This window comes from Cervus canadensis, chromosome X (genome assembly GCF_019320065.1).
Source record: "Cervus canadensis isolate Bull #8, Minnesota chromosome X, ASM1932006v1, whole genome shotgun sequence".
In the NCBI taxonomy this organism is placed as follows: Eukaryota; Metazoa; Chordata; class Mammalia; order Artiodactyla; family Cervidae; genus Cervus; species Cervus canadensis.
In genome coordinates, this window is record NC_057419.1 from 18967874 (window position 1) to 18990030 (window position 22157).

The window sequence follows — 22157 nt, forward strand, 5'->3', positions numbered from 1 at the left end:
CTGGCACTGAGATTGATTACTGAACAGAGTTGTCCTCTCTGGCCTTGGCTCTTAAGCACTCCGTCCATCCCCTAAATGTCCTTATCATTCCTCCCCGGCCATCTCTCTGACTCTGCCCCGCCTGTTAAAACTGTCCCCTCTGACTCATGTTTCCAGATGATACCTGTTCCTGAAAGTTAAAGCCTCTACCCTCTATGTTCTCATTGAATTAAGTCAGGGCTGTCATCACATCTGACTTTGATTAAGAAGTATTTAATTATGCTAAGTGAAATAAGCCAGACTCAGGGAAAAAATATTCTATGAGTCCACTGTGGAGTAGGCAAATACATAGAGACAGAAAGAACAGAGGTTCCTGGGGGCTATGAGGTGGGAAGGAATGGGGAGTTATTGTTTAATGGGTACAGAGCTTGTATTGAGGATGATGAAAAAGTGTGGGTATAGATGGTGGTGATGGTTACACAACATTGTGAATGTATTTAATGCCACTGAACTGTATACTTTAAAAAGTTTAAAACAATAAATATGTATATTTTACTACAATGAAGAAGTAACTTAAAGAGAGAAGTTATGTGTTTAAATAGTTTTTCTTTGTAGGTGGCAAGCTTGTGAGAATAAGGAGAAAACATAACTTTATTATCTTAACACAGCATAGTGCTTTGCATGAGATAATTGCTCATTATTGCTTCAATACAGGAATGGAAGTCAATGGAAAGAAGCACAGAATTAAGGCAAGGTTTCCCCATATCTCTTAGTAATTTTGAAATTTTACAAATTGATTTTATCAGAGAGAATCCTATTTAGTTGGAGTTATTTGATGATACTGTCTTAAAAAGAAAATAATGACATTAAAAATCATCTGAAGCTGCTTTCTAGTTTCTTAATTTTTGTACTGATATCACGGGTAGCATTTTAGCAAATTCAATTTAAGTAATAATAATTTTCATTTATGTGATACTTAACAGGATTATCTGGGCTTTTCTCAGACCTTACACTATTTGAAGTCACAGAAAGTCAACTTCTTGTGCAGTGTTACTGAATGACTGTTTTTCCTGCTCCTCTGGTTCTGGATTCTTTCTTGCATAAATTGAAGGACGTACATTAAGTCTTAATCTTTTTTGTTTTGTTTTCTTTTTGGCTGTCCTGTGCATGCAAGATTTTAGTTACCTGATCAGAGATTGAACTCATGCCCCCTGGACTGGGAGCCTTAACCACTGGACTGCCAGGGAACTCCCTTCAGTCTTAATCTTAAACATTTCAGTTCATATACTCCTTTGACCCTGCTGACCCGTGACTATAGATTATGCTGTTTCATGCTAGACATAGTCTTATAAATTAGAAGCATAAAGTTCTGAACCTGAGCACTAATCCAGGATTAGAGTGGAGATATCAAGAAAGTAATGAAGTGTTTACTTTAAGGGATAGGTAGGCACTGAAAAAGTATCTGGTTACTGGGCTTTTGTGCTGTTTTTAAGTTTGAAAAATTGATAGTTTTCATATTCTGCCAATAAACTATTGCCAAGGGCTATTTCATACAGATAATTTTCATGGAGAAGAAACTATGAATTTGGAGGATATTTTCCCTGGCTTCCCTGATAGCTCAGTTGGTAAAGAATCCGCCTGCAATGCAGGAGACCTGGGTTCGATCCCTGGGTTGGGAAGATCCCCTGGAGAAGGGAAAGGCTATCCACTCCAGTATTCTGGCCTGGAGAATTCCATGGACAGTCTATGGGGTCACAAGAGTCAGACACGACTGAGTGACTTTCACTTTCACATGGAAAATAAAATCATGGATAAGTTTCTAAGATTTCTTGGATTTGTTTCAAATAATTCAGAGAGGGGAAGTGGTGGGTGGGGCATAAATAAAACTTGCTTAGCCACCAAGAGATAATTGTTGAAATGCAGTAGCAAGTACATAGGTGATTTTATTACAGTATTTTCACTATTTCTATAAGTTTGAAGTTTTCCAAAATAAAAAAAATTTAAAAAGCTGAAATAGATTCTGAATTGATGTGGCAAATTGTACACTCTTTAACTCTGCTCAGTTAATTCAGTTAATGATATTTCAAATATTAAGATTTTTGAAAGCAAGGTACTCATTTGACACAAGGCACTATCAAGATAATATCTTGAAATTTCATTATTAGTCTCTATTTGAAATCGTTAGTCTCTATTTGAAATCAGACTTTGCATATCTTAAATAAGGTATATTTTTACATACCCATGCCCTTAAAAATGTATATATGCAAACATACACATAAAACTATGAACAAAAGTGATTTTAACTTGGTTAGAGAATATCAAACACCCTTTGGCAATGCAGACACACTTTAGATGTCACAGGCCTAAAGACCCTAGGTAGGGAGTTAGGCTTGCAGGAGAGGAGCCTCCCTGGGAGTTACGAGCTCCCTTTAATGTGGTGACCATGCACCTCCACTCCCTTAGTTCATTGTGTTCATTGGCAAAGTGATGTGTACAACAGAAGGCATGGCCCTGGGCTGAAAGGCTGGCTTGTCACCATACTGTGCTTCATGTTACAATACGGGTGTGGGCACATGGTTTGTGGGGAGCCAGTTATAGAGATCTGTCTGGAGCCCTCACTTGTGCCTTCCAGGGTAGTGACAGGAAGTAACTCTGTTCTCTGTGTCCCGCGTTCACTGGACACACCTCAGGTGTGATTTTCTCTCCTTTCTCTTGGGTGCAGCCTTGTCTCCTCCAGCTCGGAGCTAGCAGTGACAAGGGCAGCAGTATAGGCAGAAGGGCTTGTTCATGGCTAATTAATTGCAGTGAAGTATATGAACAGAGGGAGGATGAAATGAGAATGTGTGCCTCCTTGCTCAGCATCGCTTGGGGTCATAATGTGCTTTTTCTGTATCTAACACTCTTCTTGGGGAAACATGGTATGAATGAATAAAGTTCAGGTCAGTAAGTGACGTGTCTTCTTGTCCCCTCAGTTTCCCTTTTGGTGCCTCTGCACCTCAGTCAAGGCCAAATTGCTGAGAGGCCTCCTTTGGCAGGAGAAAGCAGACTCAGGAGGTACCTGCTGAGGACTGGTTGGTGTGTGTTTTCCTTCCCATATGATGTGTGTTATTTTATTGAGGTAAAATTCACACAACATTAGCTATTTTATCTTTAATATTTTGGCCGCAGTGCGTGGCCTGTGGGATCCCAGTTCCTGACCAGGGATTGAATCCAGGTCCCCTGCAGTGAGGAGTCTTAATCACTGGACCACCAGGGAATTCCCCAAATTAGCCATTTTAAAATGTACAATTCAGAGGCATTTAGTACAGTCCCAATGTTATATAACAACTACCTCTATCTAGTTCCAAAACAATTATATCACCCAAAAGAAAACCCCACACCCATTAATCAGTTATTCCCCATTTCCCCCTCTGCTCAACCTGTTTTCTGTCTCTGTAGATTTCCCTATTCTGAGTATTTCATACGAATGAAATCATACCATATGTGACCTTTTGAGTCTGGTTTCTTTCACTTAGCACACTGTTTTCGAGGTTCAGCACATTATAGCATGTATAAGAACCTCATTCTTTTTTATGATCCACTTCATCTTTACTACTTCCCAGCACCCAACAGAGTGTTTAGAGCAAATAAATGTTGAAATGAAAATGTTTACTGGCAGAATTCCCAAGCTGTGAGGTTAGGTTAGGTTCACATATTCAGGAAGGTTTCTCTTGCAGATCAGGCAGAACTTTGGGAGTCCTTCGGGTCTTACATGTAGGGATATGAGACCTGCCTCTTTAAAGGACACACTAGCATTTAAAAGTGTTTCAAAAACTACCCATGAGTATTTTGGGAGGATATAGCTTGGTTTTCTTTTGTTTTTAAGCAATCCAGATGCAGATTGATTTCTTTCTTTTTTTAATTCAGGCTGCCTGGAGGAAACTTTAATCTTTGGTTTCTCCTAAATATCAGTACCATGCTGGACTATTAATCTGGATTTCAAGGGGTAACTTTTTGCTTTTAATTTAAGAAAGTGTATTGTTAACAGTCTTTCATTTTGTGGATTAAAAGAGTCCTTTCTCTGAACTGCTAATACTTAGTAACCGTAAGGGAAAGGCAAGGCACCTGAATCAGTTATCTGAACCTGCGAATGAGGTAGGTGAGCAATGTGTTTGAGGAATAGTGGATAAACGACTGACTCTGTTTTGGCCTCCCCTCCTATGTACTAATAATCTGAATGTTTTCCACATGATCGGGACCTCTATTATTTATGGCTTTGCCTCTTCTGTCCTGCCACTAGGCTATTAGGTTCCTGCAAGCTACTGGGGAGTTGATCAAGATTTTAAGCTAAAGATGGCGATGATGAGTCACCTGAGGGCCATTCTTCAAGCCTCTCCATGCAAGACACTGTGGAGAAGGTTCCAGACTCCGAGATCCATGCCTGCAAGGCCTTGCAGCCTCTACACCTGCACTTATAAATCCCGGAACCGAGTCTGTGAGTACACGGCTGCCTGGATGGAGTGGAAGCTGGTTGTTTCCTATGAGTCACGGGTGTTGAGTGTGTGCAGCTCTGATGTCAGCGGCATTCCAGGCTGGGATTAGATGCCTTGAGGAGAATACCTCATTATTTCTCTGTTAAAATACGGGAAGCTTTTCCCCTAACTTTATTGAGCTACAGCTGACCTAAGTCTGAGGTGCACATCATGATGATGCACTCTGGAACGTTCCATCCCTCATTAGAAATTGCAGAAGAGTTACTTGTAGCTGACCAGCTGGCCCATGTGTGCTTTGCTGTGACCCCGCAGATCAGGTGAGGTGGCAGATGGTCTTCCCTGACTCCACGGCACTGCTGCCATTGGGGGTGGCTCATTCCGTGCTGTTGGGGCTGGACTGTGCACTACAGACTTCATGGCATCCCTAACTGTCTCAAGACCTCCCGAAAGGTCCCCTGGAGGCAAAGTGACACTGGCACAGAACCCCTGGGATGATAGGAGAGGATAATGTGTGTGATGGTGGAGACATGAGTTTAATGCACTGGTTAAGCGTATCTGCCAAATAGTTATTTTCTATATTTTCCACCATTCACAGTGAATTCACACAGTTTTCCAGTGTTGGTTTGCTTCCAGATTGTAGGTTTCTCAACTTTTCTTCCTTGGGTTTACTCTCTCTGACCCTATATGCACATTAAAAAGGAACTTATGAGCAGTGCCAATCTAGCTAAATCCATTGCCTTGAAACTGCTTCATAAATATATTTTTATTGTAAGTTTATTTTGTTTCTTCCATCATTGACTGTGTTCTCATTAAACTGAACTGGCCTGAGTCATAATAAATTTCTGGTCACTGGGTGTGGCTTCCTACCAGCAAGCCCACATCCTCCCCAGAATGGCTTCTTCTCAACACTGGCACTTTGTGGTCTAAGGCTAAAAATGGAAAAAAAAAATTAGTCATATTTATCTAGTTACTAACAGAAAGGTTTTTTTTTAACAGAAAGTTGAAAGTTAAGAGTCTAATATTCACTATGCTCATGTCTTTAGAATACTTTGCTCCTAGGGAATTCCCTGGTGGCCAAGCAGTTAGGACTCCACATTTTCACTGACAAGGGCCGTGGTTTGATCCCTGGTTGGGGAAGCAAGATACAAGCCAAGTGGTAGGGCCAAAAAAAAAAAAAAAAACCACGCCCCATAAAACAGTTTGCTCCTTTTGATAACGACAAAAACAAAAAGTGGTAGTGACGTAGGGATGAGGGGCTACCTTGACTAATTTCCCACATCACATGTTCTTGTTTGTAGCTTACTAAGACAGACTGATGACAGTCATGATTTTTTTTTGCTTTAGATGTTTATACTGTCCCTCCTTGTTTCACCCAGGATAATATTTGGTCTTTGCTGCCCTGAGCCACTGAGCATGTCCTGGTCCCTCATCTGTTTAGCTGTAAGGACAATACTCATTGTTCCTAGAAACTCAGTACCTCAGCATAAGGCCCAGTGACCAAGAATGATCCAAAATTGTTGAGGGTTAGAAAAGATAATGTTCAAAGTCCTTAGCTAGCGCCTCCCACACAGCGAGAACTCGGTGCTGGCAGCTACCTCTAGTACCACAGTTGTTATCATCATCACCATCATCACCATGTCATATGCTCAGCACCTCCCTCAGATGTCTGACCATTTTTAGGATCTGGGGAGCACAGCGAGGACTGACTGAAGGAGGAGGGTATGGCAAACTGACAAGTAGCATTTCACTAGGGCCTGTGCCCTATGCTCTACCTTCATTCCCCATCATCACCAGGCAATCACTGGTGTCAACTCAAGCTGCTATTTGCTGTGATCTCAAGTTACAGACAGTAAATGTTGACAGTCCTAACCCCGTGGACTGGTAATATGATAAAATAAAGATTAAAGCCTGCACCAGTTACCCAAAATGAAAAAAATTAATTTCACTTCATGTATCACCTACTGACATTGAGCCTAAATGCCTAGTCACGAGGAGCAGTCGTCACCATAAAGGATATTAGTGCTTTTCTACATGAGGAGATACAAGAACTGGGCTCATAAAATCAGCTCCTGAAAATATCTACCTGAAGACTTGTACTGCCAGGTTTTCCCTGAGCACAGAGGCCCACACTTCTACTCTCGATCCTGATCTCCTTTCAGGCGTTGTTGAAAATCAGCAGCTGTAGCCATACATAATTTAATTCTTGTAGAGATGGATGGCAAGTGCCCATGGCAAATGCCAATCTGTAGCTGACAATATCCACAAGTGCCTAGCACTTACCGTATCAGCCATTTCCATCATCAGAGAAAGTTCTAGTTTACAGTACTTATATTAACTGAACAGTGTTAGAAAATGGTTCTATTAGTGCTCCAATTAATTTTAAAGAACACCAATAAAGCCTGGAGAACAACAGTACTCAAGTTTGTTTTGCAATGTCTTCACAAAAAATTCTGTATTCCCCAGATAACAGAGACTGGGATATCCAGAATATGTTGTCTTCCATTAACTTTCAAATAATCTTGAGAAACAATGAACCTATTAAGAGCCCTTTGGAATTACAGTAACAGCCTCATGGGTCTCTGCAGCCATTGATATTCAGTCGCTAAGTCATGTCCCACTCTTTGCAACCCCATGGACTGTAGCATGCCAGACTCCTCTGTCCTCCACTATCTCCCAGAGTTTGTTCAAACTCATGTCTATTAACTTGGTGATGCCATCCAACAATCTCATCCTCTGTCATCCCCTTTTCCTCCCACCTTCAATCTTTCCCAGCATCAGGGTCTTTTCCAATGAGTCAGCTCTCCACGTCAGGTGGCCAAAATATTGGAGCTTCAGTTTCAGCATCAGTCCTTCCAATGAATATTCAGGGTTGATTTCCTTCAGGATGGACTGGTTGGATCTCCTTGCAGTCTAAGGGACTTTCAAGAGTCTTCTCCAGCACCACAACTCGAAAGCAACAATTGTTTGGTGCTCAGCCTTTTTTATGGTCCAACTCTCACATCCACACATGACTACTAGAAAAACCATAGCTTTGACTAGATGGACCTTTGTCAGCAAAGTGATGTCTCTGCTTTTGAATATACTGTCTAGGTTTTTTCATAGCTTTTCTTCCAAGGAGAAAGCATCTTTTAATTCCTTGGCAACAGTCACCATCTGCAGTGATTATGGAGTCCAGGAAAATAAAATCTGTCACTGTTTCCACTGTTTCCCCATCTATATGCCATGAAGTGGTGGGACCAGATGCCATGATTTTAGTTTTTTGAATACTGAGTTTTAAGCCAGCTTTTTCACTCTCCTCTTTCACACTCTTTAGTTTTTCTGCACTTTCTGCCATTAGAGTGGTATTAGCTGCATATCTGAGGTTGCTGTTGCTTCTCCTGGCAATCTGGATTCCAGCTTGTGATTCATCCAGCCTGGCATATCACATAATGTACTCTGCATAGAAGTTAAATAAGCATGGTGACAATATACAGCCTTGCCGTACCCCTTTCCCAATTTTGAACCAGTCAATTGTTCCATGTATGGTTCTAACTGTTGCTTCTTGATCCACATACAAGTTTCTCAAGAGACAGGTAAGATACTCTGGAACTCCCATCTGTTTAAGAATTTTTCACAGTTTGTTGTGATCCACACAGTCAAAGGCTTTAGCATAGTCAACAAAGCAGAATTATATGTTTTTCTGGAATTCTCTTGCTTTCTCCATGATCCAACCAATGTTGGCAATTTGATCTCTGGTTCCTCTGCCTTTTCTAAACCCAGCTTGTACATCTGGTAGTTCGTGGCTCACGTACTGCTAAAACCTAGCTTGAAGGATTTTAAGCATGACCTTGCTAGCATATGAAATGATCACAATTGTATGGTAGTTTGAACATTCTTTGGCATTGCCCTTCTTTGGGATTGGAGAAAAACTGACCTCATCCAGTCCTGTGGCCACTGCTGATTTTTCCAAATTTGCTAACATATTGAGTGCAGCACTTTAACAGTATCATCTTTTACGATTTTAAATAGCTCAGCTGGAATTCCATCACCTCCACTAACATTGTTTGTAGTAATGCTTCCTAAGGCCCACTTGACTTCACCTCCAGGATGTCTGGCTATAGGTGAGTGACCACACCATCATGTTTATCCAGGTCACTAAGACTTTTCTTGTATAGTTCTTCCGTGTATTCTTGCCACCTCTTCTTAATCTCTTCTGCTTCTGTTAGGTTTGTTTCGTTTCTGTCCTTTATCATGCCCATCCTTGTATGAAATGTTCCCTTGATATCTCCAATTTTCTTGAAGAGATCTGTAGTCTTTCCCATTCTATTGTTTTCCTCTATGTCTTTGCATTGTTCATTTAAAAAGGCATTCTTATCTGTCCTTGCTGTTCTCTGGAACTCTGCATTCAGTTGGATATATCTTTCCCTTTCTCCCTTCTTGCCTTTTGCTTCTCTTCTTTTCTCAGCTATTTGTAAAGCCTCCTCAGACAACCACTTAGAAATTTTTGAATTTTTTTTTCTTTGCAGTGGTTTTGGTCACTGCCTCCTGTACAGTGTTACAAACTTCTGTCCATAGTTCTTCAGGCACTCTGTCTGTCACATCTAATCCCTTGAATCTGTTCGTCACCTCCACTGCATAATCATGAGGGATTTGATTTAGGTCATACCTGAATGGCCGAGTGGTTTCCCCTATTTTCTTCAATTTAAGACTGAATTTTGCAATAAGGAGCTAATGATCTGAGCCACAGTCAGCTCCAGGTCTTGTCTTTGCTGACTGTATAGAGCTTCTCCATCTTCAGCTGCAAAGAATATAATCAATTTGATTTCGGTATTGACTATTTGGTCATGCCCACGTATAGAGTCGTCTTGTGTGTTGGAAAAGGGTGCTTGCTATGACCAGCATGTTCTCTTGACAAAACTCTGTTAGCCTGTGTCCTGCTTCATTTTGTACTCCAGGGCCAAACTTGCTTGTCATTCCAGGTATCTCTTGACTTCCTCCTTTTGTACTCCAATCCCCTATGATGAAAAAAGGATATCTTTTTTGGTGTTAGTTCTAGGGAGTTTTGTAGGTCTTCATAGAACCAACCAACTTCAGCTTCTTTGCATTAGTGGTTGGGGCACAGACTTGGATTACTGTGATGTTGAATGATTTGCCTTGGACACAAACTGAGATCATTCTGCCGTTTTTGAGATTGCACCCAAGTACTGCATTTCAGCTTCTTTTGTTTACTATGAGGGCTACTTCATTTCTTCTAAGGGATTCTTGTCTACTGTAGTAGATATAATGGTCATCTGAATTAAATTCGTGGATCCCCTTCATGGATCACAGCCTTGTCACGGTGAAGGGGCTTGCATAACTCAATGAAGCTATGAGCCATGCCATGCAGGGCCACTTAAGATGGATGGGTCATAGTGAAGAGTTCTGACAAAAGTAGTCCACTGGATGAGGAAATGGCAACCGACTCCAATCTCTTGCCTGGAAAATCCGATGTATAAAACCAAAAGGCAAAAAATGTGACATTGGAGGATGAGCTCCCCCAGGTCAAAAGATATCCAGTATGCTACTGGGGAAGAGCAGAGGGCAATTACTAATAGCTTCAGAAAGAATGAAGCAGCTGGGCCAAAGTGCAAATGATGCTCAGTTGTGAATGTGTCTTGTGGTGAAAGTAAAGTCCAAAGCTGTAAAGAACAATATTGCATAGAAGCCTGGAATGTTAGGTCCATGAATCAAGGTAAATTAGAAGTGGTTAAGCTGGAGATGGCAAGAGTGAACATCGACACCTTAGGATTCAGTGAACTAAAATGTTTGGGAATGGGCGAATTTAATCTGCAGCCACAGTGCACTAACAAATAGCCCTAAACTGACCACCAGGACATGTGGGCCTTAGTCTGCTGTGGTGGTAACTGCGTGTGATGCTGTGGTTACCTGGGCTCAGCATCAAAGTGCCTCTTACAGCCCTGATGCTCTAACAAGGCAGTTTGTGATTCTGTGACCATCCTCAACAAAGTCACATGAAAGGTCCCTGTGTGTCCTCTCACTGCAGTAGACCTGCTAGGATGGTATTCAATTTGATGAGTAAACAGCACATCTCAAGAAAAAGGACAGGTACAGGAGAAGGTACAGGGCAAGGCACAGGAAAAAAGGTTAATGACGGCATAGAGCAGTAATGTCCAGTAAATAAATGGAATATGAGCCACAAATATGAGCCATACAGACAGTTCTATATTTTCCAATAACCACATTTTAAAAAGAACAAATAGTATGTCAGTTACATCTCAATAAAACTGGGAGGGGAGAAAAAATAAATTTTATTCATTTGTGAAATTAATTCTAATATATCAAATACATAGCTGAGATGTAGTATAGAGGGGAAATTAATTTTACTAATATATTTTATTTAACCCAATATATCCAAAACATATCTTGTGTCTTTAAAATGAATATAAGAATTATAAATGAACTATTTTACATTTTTTGTTTTGTACTAAGTCTTCAAAGCCCCTAGGTGTTTTACCTTTACAGCACATCTCAATTTAAACTAGTCATATGGGGTGAGTGGCTACCATATTAGACAGTGCAGGTTAAGAGAGTAACAGCAGGTGAAGGGATGCTTAATATAGTGTGGGGTTGTTAGGGAATGGGCTTGGACTGACCTTGAGAGCCTCGCAGGATTTTACAAAATGAGAGAGAAACTGGCAGATGGGATCATCTGAACACAAGTGTTCTGGGGTAAAGCTGCTTGCCTGGTTGGAGAGACTGTGAGGTAAGGAGGTAAGGGTAGAGAGACCTTGTTTGGTTTTCTCTGTCAGTAACATAAGTGCTCAGTGCCTCCTTTGTGCCTGGCACCAACTTTGGCCCTGGGCTGTATAAAAAGTGGAGGACACGGGCCCTTTGAGCAGATAAAGCAAATACACTTTATATGAGAAATGGCTGGTGCTAAATGGTGTGAGAATGAATGCAGTGTGAGTTCCAAAGAAGGAAAGATTAGAGTTAGAGTGACTGGAGAAGATGTCAAGACCAGTTTGGGAAGATGGAGTAGAGAGGGGTGAGAGAGGAGGAGAAACAACTAAGAAGTGTGGTGTGACGTGTGGGGCTGAGAGGCCTAAACTAGGCTGGTGGCCATGTCACCGGCAAGGCAAGGAAGAGACAAACCTGAAGGAAGATTAAAGAAAAAATAGTGTGATGATCAGCAGGGTAATAGGAAATAAAGATAAAAGGGGAATGAGCCCTTCCCAATGATGGCCTTTATCTCATACATTCAATCTGCAGCTTGGTTCTGGATTGCAGAACACTGAGGGAGGCAGATAGTTAAGTGTATATATGCAAGGGAGGAGAACTAATTTTCCCTCTAGCCTTCTAGGGTCTTGGCTGAGACCTGTGTAATATGGCAGATTAACAGGAAAAAAAACAAACAAAAAAGGTTTAATAACATGTATACCTCCTAGATAACATGGGAGAGACCCAGGAAAACAGTAATTCCTCCAGGTGGCTCTAGACACCACCTTCAATACCCGCTCTAGCTACAGACAAAAGAAGCTGCTGAGACAAGGCTGTTATTGGAGATGACCAGGAAAAGCACATTCAACAAGGGTAAGGCTGTTCTACAGATCTAAGTCCTGCATTCTCGACTGATGAGTTTTTGGTGACTTAGTCATCCTCCTCTTCCTGATACTGAGAGGGAGACACCCTTTCAAATGGAGCTTTCTGCTGGAAATGTAAATTTCCTTTACAAATCGGTAACTTCCACTCTGTTTCCAGAGCTTCTCCTATGTCTGCTGTTTCTCAAAATAGTCCTTATACCAAAGAGATATATTTGGGGGTTGCATATTTGATTCCCTTTCACTACCCCAAAATATGCCTCTTTGACATATGGGTTATTTTGAGCTGATTATTTTGAGACATTGCAGACAAAGAAGCTCTGGAAACAGAGTATAAATTACCAGATTTTTTGCATGATACAGTTACATTAGAAAGGGGGCCTGCACCTGGAGATCACTTTTTCACCTTTCTATAAACTTTGTTTAGGATGTATTAACTCTTCTCACCTTCCTGTGAAATTCATTCCTCCCCTTTGAAGTCCCAGACGGGTCCCAGCCCTTAGCTCATAATAGTATTTAAGCCACAATTTTCCAGATGCCTTTTCAGTTTTATATCCTTGTGGGGATTCCAGTAAGTAAGTAGGTAATTAATTTTTTTTCTCCCTATAATCTGTCTTTTTATTATGGTGGGGGTGTGGGGGTCTCAGCTAAGGACTTAGAAGGTTGAGGGAAAATTATTTTTACTCCCCTACAGTAGCATATTGTGTTACCCTTCATATGTATATAATTATGACTATACCTATGTAATAAATGTGAAGGAAAAAGATCAGAGTGTTGTGATTAAAAAATAAGAAAAAGAGGGGATCATATTATAAGAGGGTAGTGAGAGCAGATTTTACTGAGAAAGTGACAAGCCCAATATCTAAATGTAATAGGAGCCACCCATAAACTCAATGAGGGGAAATTGACTTCTGAGGAGAAGGAAGAGCAGGAACTGAGGGGCTAAGGAAAGAATAAGCTTCTCAAGGGGCTTCTCAGTGATGCCCCTCCCTGATCCCAGCCCAGGCTGGAGCCATAGGTGGTACAAGCGCAAAGAAAAATCAAAGCCAGGACCAGTCACATAAACAAGAACTAAAGCCAAGCCAAGCACATGGGACCTAAGGGCTTTCATTAATGACACCTAATAGTGTGGTGTAGCCCCTTAAACCATGGTTGATAGAATCACTCTTGCTGTTCACTTCATTTTCCCCACACAAGAAGAAACTGGAAACACAGGCTCCGCTGTCAGAGCACATAATCATCTTCCTGCTTTGAGGCAAAGTCTGAGCAACCATCAAGAAATCATTTTAATCTGTACTTTGTTAGAATGGAGGAAGAAGAGAGAAGAGAACAAAAATGTGACTTTATCATTGGCAAAACAAGCCCTGGGCAAAAGCTGGCTTCTCTAAGGGGACAGTGACCAAGGGCTCCCTGATGGGGTGGGGGTTGGGTTCCAAAAGGAGGAGGTGAGTGGGGGAAAGCCTGGAAGCTAAATTTGTGAATTGATAGGAGTGTTATGACCATGCCTGCATGCTCAGTCGTGTCCAACACTTTGCGACCCTATGACTGTAGCCTGCCAGGCTCCTCCATCCATGGAATTCTCCAGGCAAGATAACTGGACTGGGTTGCCATTTCCTACGCCAGGGGATCCTCCCAACCCAGGGATCAAATTGAGTCTCTCTTGTCTCCTGCATTGGCAGGCGGATTCTTTACTACTGTGCCATCTGGGAAGCCCATATGACCATAAAAGAGCCACTGAAAGAACAGGCCGGGTTTCCTCAGGCTGCTGTTTGTGTGGGTGAGGGAGTAGATTCTAGGCATTTCCTGAACAAAGTGGGGGCCGATTTAAGGTGAAACAGGGCATCGTCTTAGGCATCTGCTCATCATTCCTGTCTTCCCTAGTCTCCATGGGAGACAGACCCTCACCAGCTGGTTTTGAAGGGTGTGAATGCTCAAAGCCCTAGCCTCCCTCTGGGCATCTCAGAGGGGAAATGTTGTCAGGTCTCTGCTGGCGGTCAGCTTTAAGACTGAATCAGGGCTGTTCTGGGGGTTTCTGGAAGCTTTAAAATACCAAACTAAAAACTAACCAAATACAGCTTTTTAACCCAACAATAGCATTTGGATAATCCATGCTCAGATTAAAGGGCATTTATCAAATTAGGAGCTACAGGGCACAATAAAGGGGCAGGGAGACATGGCTCCTGCCTGCAAGGAATCTGCATTCCAGTCCAATAATAGTATGATTATATGGTGCCAGTTCCCCCCATTTTTCACTTTAGATTTCTGAAACAGAAAGTTCTCCTTCTCTCAAGTAAGTTCTTGTTCTTCGGAAGTTATTTTATACCGAGGGAGAAAACCCAAAACGTCGGGTTTAGACCTCTAGAGAAGAGATGATCTGTATTATGTGAAAAGCTGAACAGAAAAAAGGGAATACCCTGAGTTTGCCTATTGCTTTTGGCTCCAGACCAAGATTTCTCAACTTTGGCATTACTGACATCTGGGACCACGTAATTTTTGTGAAAGCCCATCCTGCTGCTATATAGGATGTTTAGCTGCACCTCTGGCCTCTACCCACTAGATGTCAGTGGCACCCTCCTCCAGTTGGACAACTGAAAGTGTCTCCAGACATTGCCAAATGTCCCCTGGGGTCCCCATAGCTCCCTCCTGTGAGAAGCACTGGTCTAGAAACTGCCTTGGCACGCTCCGTGTCTATACTGCGGGCCACTTGTAGGATCCCACTTGGGGCAACTACCTCAGGAAGAGAACTCTCTCCCGTCTAAGAGGAAACCAGAGGCAAGCTTGTTTTTTTCTGACAAGCTGAGTACCAGTTACCCTGCCATGCACAGAGGGGTTTGACTGGGCAGCAGCTGCCTTGTCACTTTCTCAAATCCTCAGGCTCATTCTCAGTGGTGGGGTGAGGTTCAGAAGGGCATTGGTCATGATTTATCTCGATTCATATTTTGTCTGGTTTTCCTGTTGGTCTTGGTTCTGCCCATCCATGCTGCTTCTAAAGGGCAGAGACCTGGACAACCCGAATTATACACGTGGAGTCTGTCCATCACGTGTCCATAGCTCTCTTTGTTATAAGAAATTTGCTGAGATTTATCAGGGACTTGCCACAAAGACCTGGCGCTTGACTCTGGTAGAAAAATCAGCAGTGGTGATGCCGTGTGAGACCGAGTGTGCGTATACACCTGAACTTACAGTGTCAGAGCTACACGTGTGACAGACAGAACTCCAGGGACCTTAGCAATGCTAACGTCTGGCCAGGCTTTGCAGGATGTCTGCCTAATCCTCACAGCTGGCTCCCATGGGCGGTGAACTCAGAGGACACACCTACGTGGGCCCATATGATCCCCGCAGTGAGGATTCCAGCTAGTCGGCCTCTCGATGACAGCCCCGATGTGCTTTCTCCTAGTGCACCCCCTCTGGGAGAAAGTGGACCTGGTCCCGGCGGGTGAGCGCCAGTCGCCCATCAACATCCGGTGGAGGGACAGTGTCTACGATCCTGGCTTACAGCCGCTCACCATCTCTTATGACCCAACCACCTGCCTCCACGTCTGGAATAACGGGTACTCTTTCCTCGTGGAATTTGAAGATTCTGCAGATAAATCAGGTGAGAGCCAGACCCGTGGTCTCATCTGGAGTTAAAGGGACAGCTTCATGTCAGCACAGGCCACATCGCACAGCCCCGGGAACCCTTTTGGTATCAGTGGTATGGGACTCATTGGACTTACTTTCATTATGTATGGAAGAAGCCCCTTCTCTTTTTTATGAATGTTTTCCTCTAGTATCGGTAGTATTTTTCCTTAGTGAGCAAATATCTCTATAGAGAGAATTTGTAAGTGATAAAAAGATAGGCTTTGAAATTAAACCCTTGCTAGAAATTTCTTTTGCATATGTGTATTGCATATGTACAAATTTTCTCTGCTTACTGACTTTATAAGACACTTTTATTTAGATTGTAATGTTATTTAAGTAGATCTAACTGATGAGACTACAATACCATTGAAATGGGGCAAAAAGCATATTCATGTGTGCATGAGGTTACAGTCTAAACTAGTTAAGAGACCAATGATATGTGAAAAAAATGGAAACTCATGTTCTGTTAATTTTGTTAAACAATATCACCTAGTGTAAATGAAGCACAATTTAAAAGAGATTTTAAAATTCAAATATTATATTGCTTTTAAATCTACTTTTTTTCAGCCTACCCAGATATAAACTAATCTAATGACTTCAAAGTTTACCTGAAACTTTTAGTGTCTATTGAAAACCGTGTGATTAATTCTATGCAGTATTCTTTTTTCAAACTGAATTTGATAGTATCAAATAATCTTAATTTGTCTGAAATAATTGTTACTTGAAATAATATATCTTAAGCAACAATTGATCCATGGCTCAGCAGGTAAAGAATCTGCCTGCAATGCAGGAGACACAGGTTTGATCCCTGGGTCAGGAAGATCCCCTGGAGGAGGAAATGGCAACCCACTCCAGTCTTCCTGGCTGGAGGATCCCATGAAGAGAGGACCCTGGTGGGCTACGGTCTGTGGGGTCGCAAAGAGTCAGACATGACTGAGCGACTAAGCACATGATCCATCTTAAGGAACGGTTCTCAGCCACTGGCAGTTTTGCTACCCCTCCCTCCCCAGGGACTAGGGACACGGCAAGATCTATAGGCATTTTGGTTGTCTCATTGTGAGGAGTGTGCTATTGGCATCTTGTGGGTCGAGGCCACAATTACCGGCATTTATGAAGAGTTATCCAGCTTCAAATATCAATAGATGCACTCACTGGAGTGCATTTGTTTCTTTCTATTACCAATACTGATACAGTAATTAAATTTGATTTTTATTAGGCCTAAATCATTCTTTACTGCAAAAAAAAAAATCAATAGAGCTAAGATTGACAAACTTTGATTTTCTCTCATGAAGGTGAAGAAATGCATCCATGACAGTGTTAATGAATAAAGTTAAAAGTATATGTTAGAAGTTCCCTGGTGGTCCGGTCATTAAGAATCTGCCTGCCAGTGCAGGGTACACGGGTTCAATCCCGGGTATGGGAACATTCCACGTGTGACTGGGCAGAACTTCAGTTTCACCCAACAGATTAGACTGAACATTTGCCAAACTCATGCTCACAATATGGAGCTGATATAGAAAAATAAGAATTTTTTAGAATACAATTTTATGTCTATTTCACTACACTTTAGTATTATTAATAATTATTAATTATTAATTCAGTGAATCATGTGGTATTATTCTCTGCACTTCTCCTAGCCCTCAAAGAAAAGTAGTCATTGGTGTCTTTGCTCACCCTTACAAAACTCCTTTTTTTTTTTTTTAACTCTTTCTTTTTTCAAAAAAGGAAATTATGTAAAACATTTATGAAAGCCAGTAAGATAAACAGTAGACCACTACATGACATAGCCAGTGTATTTGGACCCCTGAATGACTGTACTCAATCATTTGCATACATAAAATTCAACTAATGAGGCAATAAACTCTAAAATAATTAATATGGATGAGATGGAAGGTTTGGTTTTCCTGTTGTTGTATGGTTTAACCATGAACAGACATCGCCAGGGTTTGCTCAGATGCCAGAAATGAGGAACTAACAGCTTCAGCAAATGCAAGCAAAAAAAAAAAAAATTGCACAACCCAAAGCCTGAGGAAGGATGACTTTTAAAACTCATATCTGAACATTTCCCCTATAATGTACTGATTTCAGTAGTTCCAGAAAGTAAAGTATGGGGATGACTCACATTGTTCACTCTGTCCAAAGGGAGATAGGTGATAGTTTTTGACTTGCAAATTTCCTTTTCCATTTCAATGTAAGGAAAAGAAACACTGTTATCTTCAAAAATTGAAAAGCAAAGTGTTGGCGCATAAAAAAGAAAGTATCTTTTGTACCCTTATTTCCGTTTTATAAGACTGTGTTAGATAAATATGCTGAGAGAAGTTTGCATTTTATTGTGCATAAAACACACTGGGCATAGTAAATATAGACCATAGAACTAAGGCAAGAATTGGCCTTTAACAATTGTGTGCAGCTTGGAGTATAGTTAAATCCTGGTGTCATTCCGAATGCAGGTCTTGCCCTTACACATGTATTAACTGCATGGAAATCAAGTTTATAAACACTGGTATAAATACAGTGTGCTCCATTTAAGACAGTTCATGAGAAAGTCCACCCAGAGAGTCTACTTTTCCCCTGCATTTCTCCACGACATCAAAAACATCAAATCCCCTGAATTGTTGGATATGCCATTTCAGTGATCGAGGGAGGACCCCTGGAACACAACTACCGATTAAAGCAGTTCCATTTTCACTGGGGGGCCATTGATGCCTGGGGCTCTGAGCATACCGTGGACAGCAAATGTTACCCGGCAGAGGTAAGTTGAGAAGTTTGGGAACAGTGACAACAGTGGAGAAGAAGGAATAGTTCTGAATTTCCAGTTCTAAGAAATTATCAGGAAGAATCAGGTAATTCCTATAAATGCTAACTCTCTCAGGGGCATATTTGATGATTCCCAGTTTAAACATGTAAAAATGATAACTGCCCTCATTTCAAATAATATGTCAGAAATCAAACTTAAGATCCCGAAACAGAATTTTTCTAGAATTCTAAGCTAGGCTCACACGATAACCTAAATTAATAACGCAGGCAACAGTGCAGGGCCACCAGGTCAAATCAAGCCAAGTGAGAGATGGTGGGAGCCTAAATGAAAGTGGTGGCAATAGAAATAAAGAAAAAGAATATGACTTAACAAGCACTTTTGAAATTAAAGCAAAATGACTTGGAGGCAGGGTCCTCTTCAGGAAAGGAGAGGAAAAAGTTAAGCATGACCTTGAGAGTGTCACTTGGGAGGCAGGGTGAGGATTCATGAATGATGGACAAGGAATTATTTGTAGGGAAATAAAAGGGGCCAAAATACATAGAATTTCTTCTTAACAACTTTCCACCTAATTTAGTTTTAAATGTTACCTTAAAAAGAAACACATTTTAAGTGGTTATGCCTCGAACAAATTTGTCCTAAACTCCTCGTTCACATAGGGAGAATCTATTTCTCTCAACATAAACATCTCTCCTTTAGATGCAAATGGATTTTATATATGAGTGTTTCATGCAAATCAGGATGGGAATGGACAAATGTTGCTCCCTCACTGAAATGTTATTCACTTGGAGATAGATATATACATATATATGTGTATACAAAATTTTCACCCCAAATAAAATCTATTCCAAAGTAGTATTAATTACTGCCCCTGCATATATTTCTTCCTGTTCTTTAATTCTGTCTTATTTTGCACCATATTGTCATATGCTTTTCTCAGTGGCTTTATTTTGGGTGAGGAAGCACAGTAAATATCATATGTGAATAAGGCTGTTTTTGAGCAATCCTACATGATCATGTGTAAAATCGTCTTTGAATGGTGTTTCAGCTGCACTTGGTGCATTGGAATGCGGTCAAGTTTGAAAACTTTGAGGATGCAGCACTGGAAGAAAATGGTTTGGCTGTGATAGGAGTATTTTTAAAGGTAAAATAAAATCTTACTAGCTTTAAATGATATATTGTATCCTAGGATGAAAAGATACAACACTGCAATTTTAAGTTCTAAAAATATTGAGATAAAAATAATGTTTAAAATACAAGGTTGTTATGAATATATTTCAAATGGCATAGAAATGCACAGTCCAGTTCAGTAGTTACAAGCCACCTGTGGCAACTGAGCACTGGAAATGTGACCACTTAAAAAAAAGAACTGTGGCTACTTTGTGGAACAATTTTTAATTTTAATTAAAGAAATGATGCTTAAATGGGGCAGGGCATCTTCGCCTATAGGCATGCTGACCCTGTCATCAAACAGCCTGCTCAGTTGTTCTGTGTCTAATTGAATTCAGTGATGTTTAAAACATTCTAAATTACCAGTTTAAATGTAACTTAAGTAGTATGGTTGGTTTGTTTTTATATAATCACCAGGTGGTTAATTTTAATTTATATTCTGTTGCAGTTTCAAAAGTGAGATGTCTATTTTTTTTTTTTTAGTATTTTCTCATTGTCTCTTTAGCTAGGCAAGCATCACAAAGAGCTACAGAAACTGGTGAATATTTTGCCATCGATTAAGCACAAGGTAATTTTTTCCCCTCTAAATCACTTGAGATATAGTTTATATTTCAATCTCTGAGTGGAGACAATAACAGGCCATTTTGAATTGGGAAATGTAACTCGCCTCAGTGTAACTGAGGTTCTCTTTGAAAGTCACCCCTTAAGACAACTTGCCATTTATGATGCTTCTATTGAGAGAGCCCCTGGCCCTGGGACACTCTGCAGGGGACAGAAGTGATCCTGTCGGTGGGCACGGACGGCTCTGCTTTGGCTGCCATGCCACTGAGCACTCAGGGACTCGGACTCAGGAACATAGCGAGTCCCCTTCTCATCCCCAACCCCTGCTCCTTCTCAGTCCTTCAGGGCAAAGGACTCAGGGCAGCCTTCTGGAGTCTAGCTACCCTCCCACAGGCGGGGAGCAAAGTTTGATAGAAACTTAGTTTGTCCAGTCTTACAGAACAATTACCACATCCTTTGGGGTGGATATTTCTGTGTGTCCCAAAGATTAATTGTTCAGTATTCAGAATCCCAGATGGGGCTACTCTCTGAAAGTCTATTCTCTCTCTCTTCCCTCCCCATCCCTGTCTCTCTCTCTCTCCCCCACCTCCTTCCCACTCCTTCCCTCTCCATTTCCCTCTTTTTCCTCTTCCTCTCTCTCTCTCCCACTCTTCTGCCCTCCTTCCCCTCTCCCCATCCCTCCCTCTCCCATTCTCAATCCAGGATCCTGTCTCCTCCTAATGCATTGCATTTTAGAAAGGTGAATTCTTTTAGTCTCTCTTGAAAATGAAAAGCCTCCATGTTTATGCAGCAGCTACTACCTAATGCCTCTCAAAGAGTTCAGGGGAGCCAGCCTGTGCTAACCTCACTAGAACTGAGGGAGAAAATGGCTTTTGCTCTGTTCCCACTGAGGACTATCAGAAATACACGGTTAATTGTAAGAGCAAAGCAAGAGTGTGATTTTGTCCTAAGGTGACCAGAGGTAGCTGGAGCTCATCTGGACCACGGCAGGTCCTCAGACTCCCCTGGAATCATCATCACATCATATGATTCCTGAGTGGTTTTCACCATGAAATGATGACTCAATGACTCCTTCTCTTGGCTAGGACACACTTGCAGAATTTGGGTCATTCGACCCTTCCTGTCTGATGCCTACTTGCCCAGATTACTGGACCTACTCGGGGTCCCTGACTACACCGCCACTGTCTGAGTCTGTCACTTGGATCATTAAGAAGCAGCCTGTAGAGGTTGATCATGATCAGGTATGTTCTTTCCACATTTCTATGTAAAGAAATTCTAGTCTGTGCCCTTAAAACAAGGTCGAGCTCAAACTTTGGCATCAGTTTTTACTATCTTGTAATGCTTATATATTTTTATTAAAATGTGCTAACATCTTATGTTACTTTTGATATGAATTAGGGAATGCTTCAAATTAACTAGAGAGAAGAGTTAAAACTTAGGAAACATAAGCTTTTTACTTCCATATTTGACAATTACATGTGCTTTATGTATTGTATATTTTATATGTAAATATGAATCTTTATGTAAACAAGACCCTTTTAAAGGGAAGAATGAAGGCTGAAAGTGGATGTGCTCGAAACTCTTTGAAATCTTTAAGGGAATTTTGCTATGGAACCTCAGGATAAAAACAGAAGCCAACAGCATGTGTCCAGAAATTTTAAGTCAGTTGTTTTGACCCTGAAGTTTATTTTTCCTAGAAACTAAATAGGTGTTAATTACTATGCTAACACACAAATCCTATTTAATTCATAATATAAGTGAACTGCAGTAGTATTTGCTTATGCTTGCTTTATGGGATTTTAATTAATCACAAAGCATTTTCACAAGAACAAAAGTTCCAAAACCTTTTTTATGAAGCCAGGATAACTGACACCAACATCCACCAAAGACAGGACCAAAAAAAAAAACATTTTTACAGACTGATACCTCTGAAGAATATATTTTTTAAAAAGCTAAAATAGGGACTTCCTTGGTCGTTCAGTCCCTCAATGCAAGGGACTCAGGTTTGATCCCTGGTCGGGG

The 22157-nt window shown here is 41.1% G+C and overlaps 1 protein-coding gene across 5 annotated transcripts in view; it reads left to right on the forward strand.

The window, feature by feature from the left end:
- The window catches only part of LOC122434823 (carbonic anhydrase 5B, mitochondrial), a 30949-nt gene that overhangs the window by 4492 nt on the left and 4300 nt on the right, over nucleotides 1–22157 (forward strand). For 4 of the 5 annotated variants that reach the window (XR_006267462.1, XM_043458551.1, XM_043458553.1 and 1 more), the window contains exons 2-7: nucleotides 4259–4453; nucleotides 15426–15623; nucleotides 18283–18401; nucleotides 19453–19548; nucleotides 20080–20142; nucleotides 21221–21376. Coding sequence is in view for 4 of the 5 variants with exons in the window: in XM_043458551.1 (XP_043314486.1) it covers nucleotides 4312–4453; nucleotides 15426–15623; nucleotides 18283–18401; nucleotides 19453–19548; nucleotides 20080–20142; nucleotides 21221–21376 (774 nt within the window). In the remaining variant the exon portion in view is untranslated. Of the gene's footprint in view, nucleotides 1–3946; nucleotides 3965–4258; nucleotides 4454–15425; nucleotides 15624–18282; nucleotides 18402–19452; nucleotides 19549–20079; nucleotides 20143–21220; nucleotides 21377–22157 lie in introns of those variants that run through there. The other variant, XM_043458552.1, reaches the window with a different exon arrangement.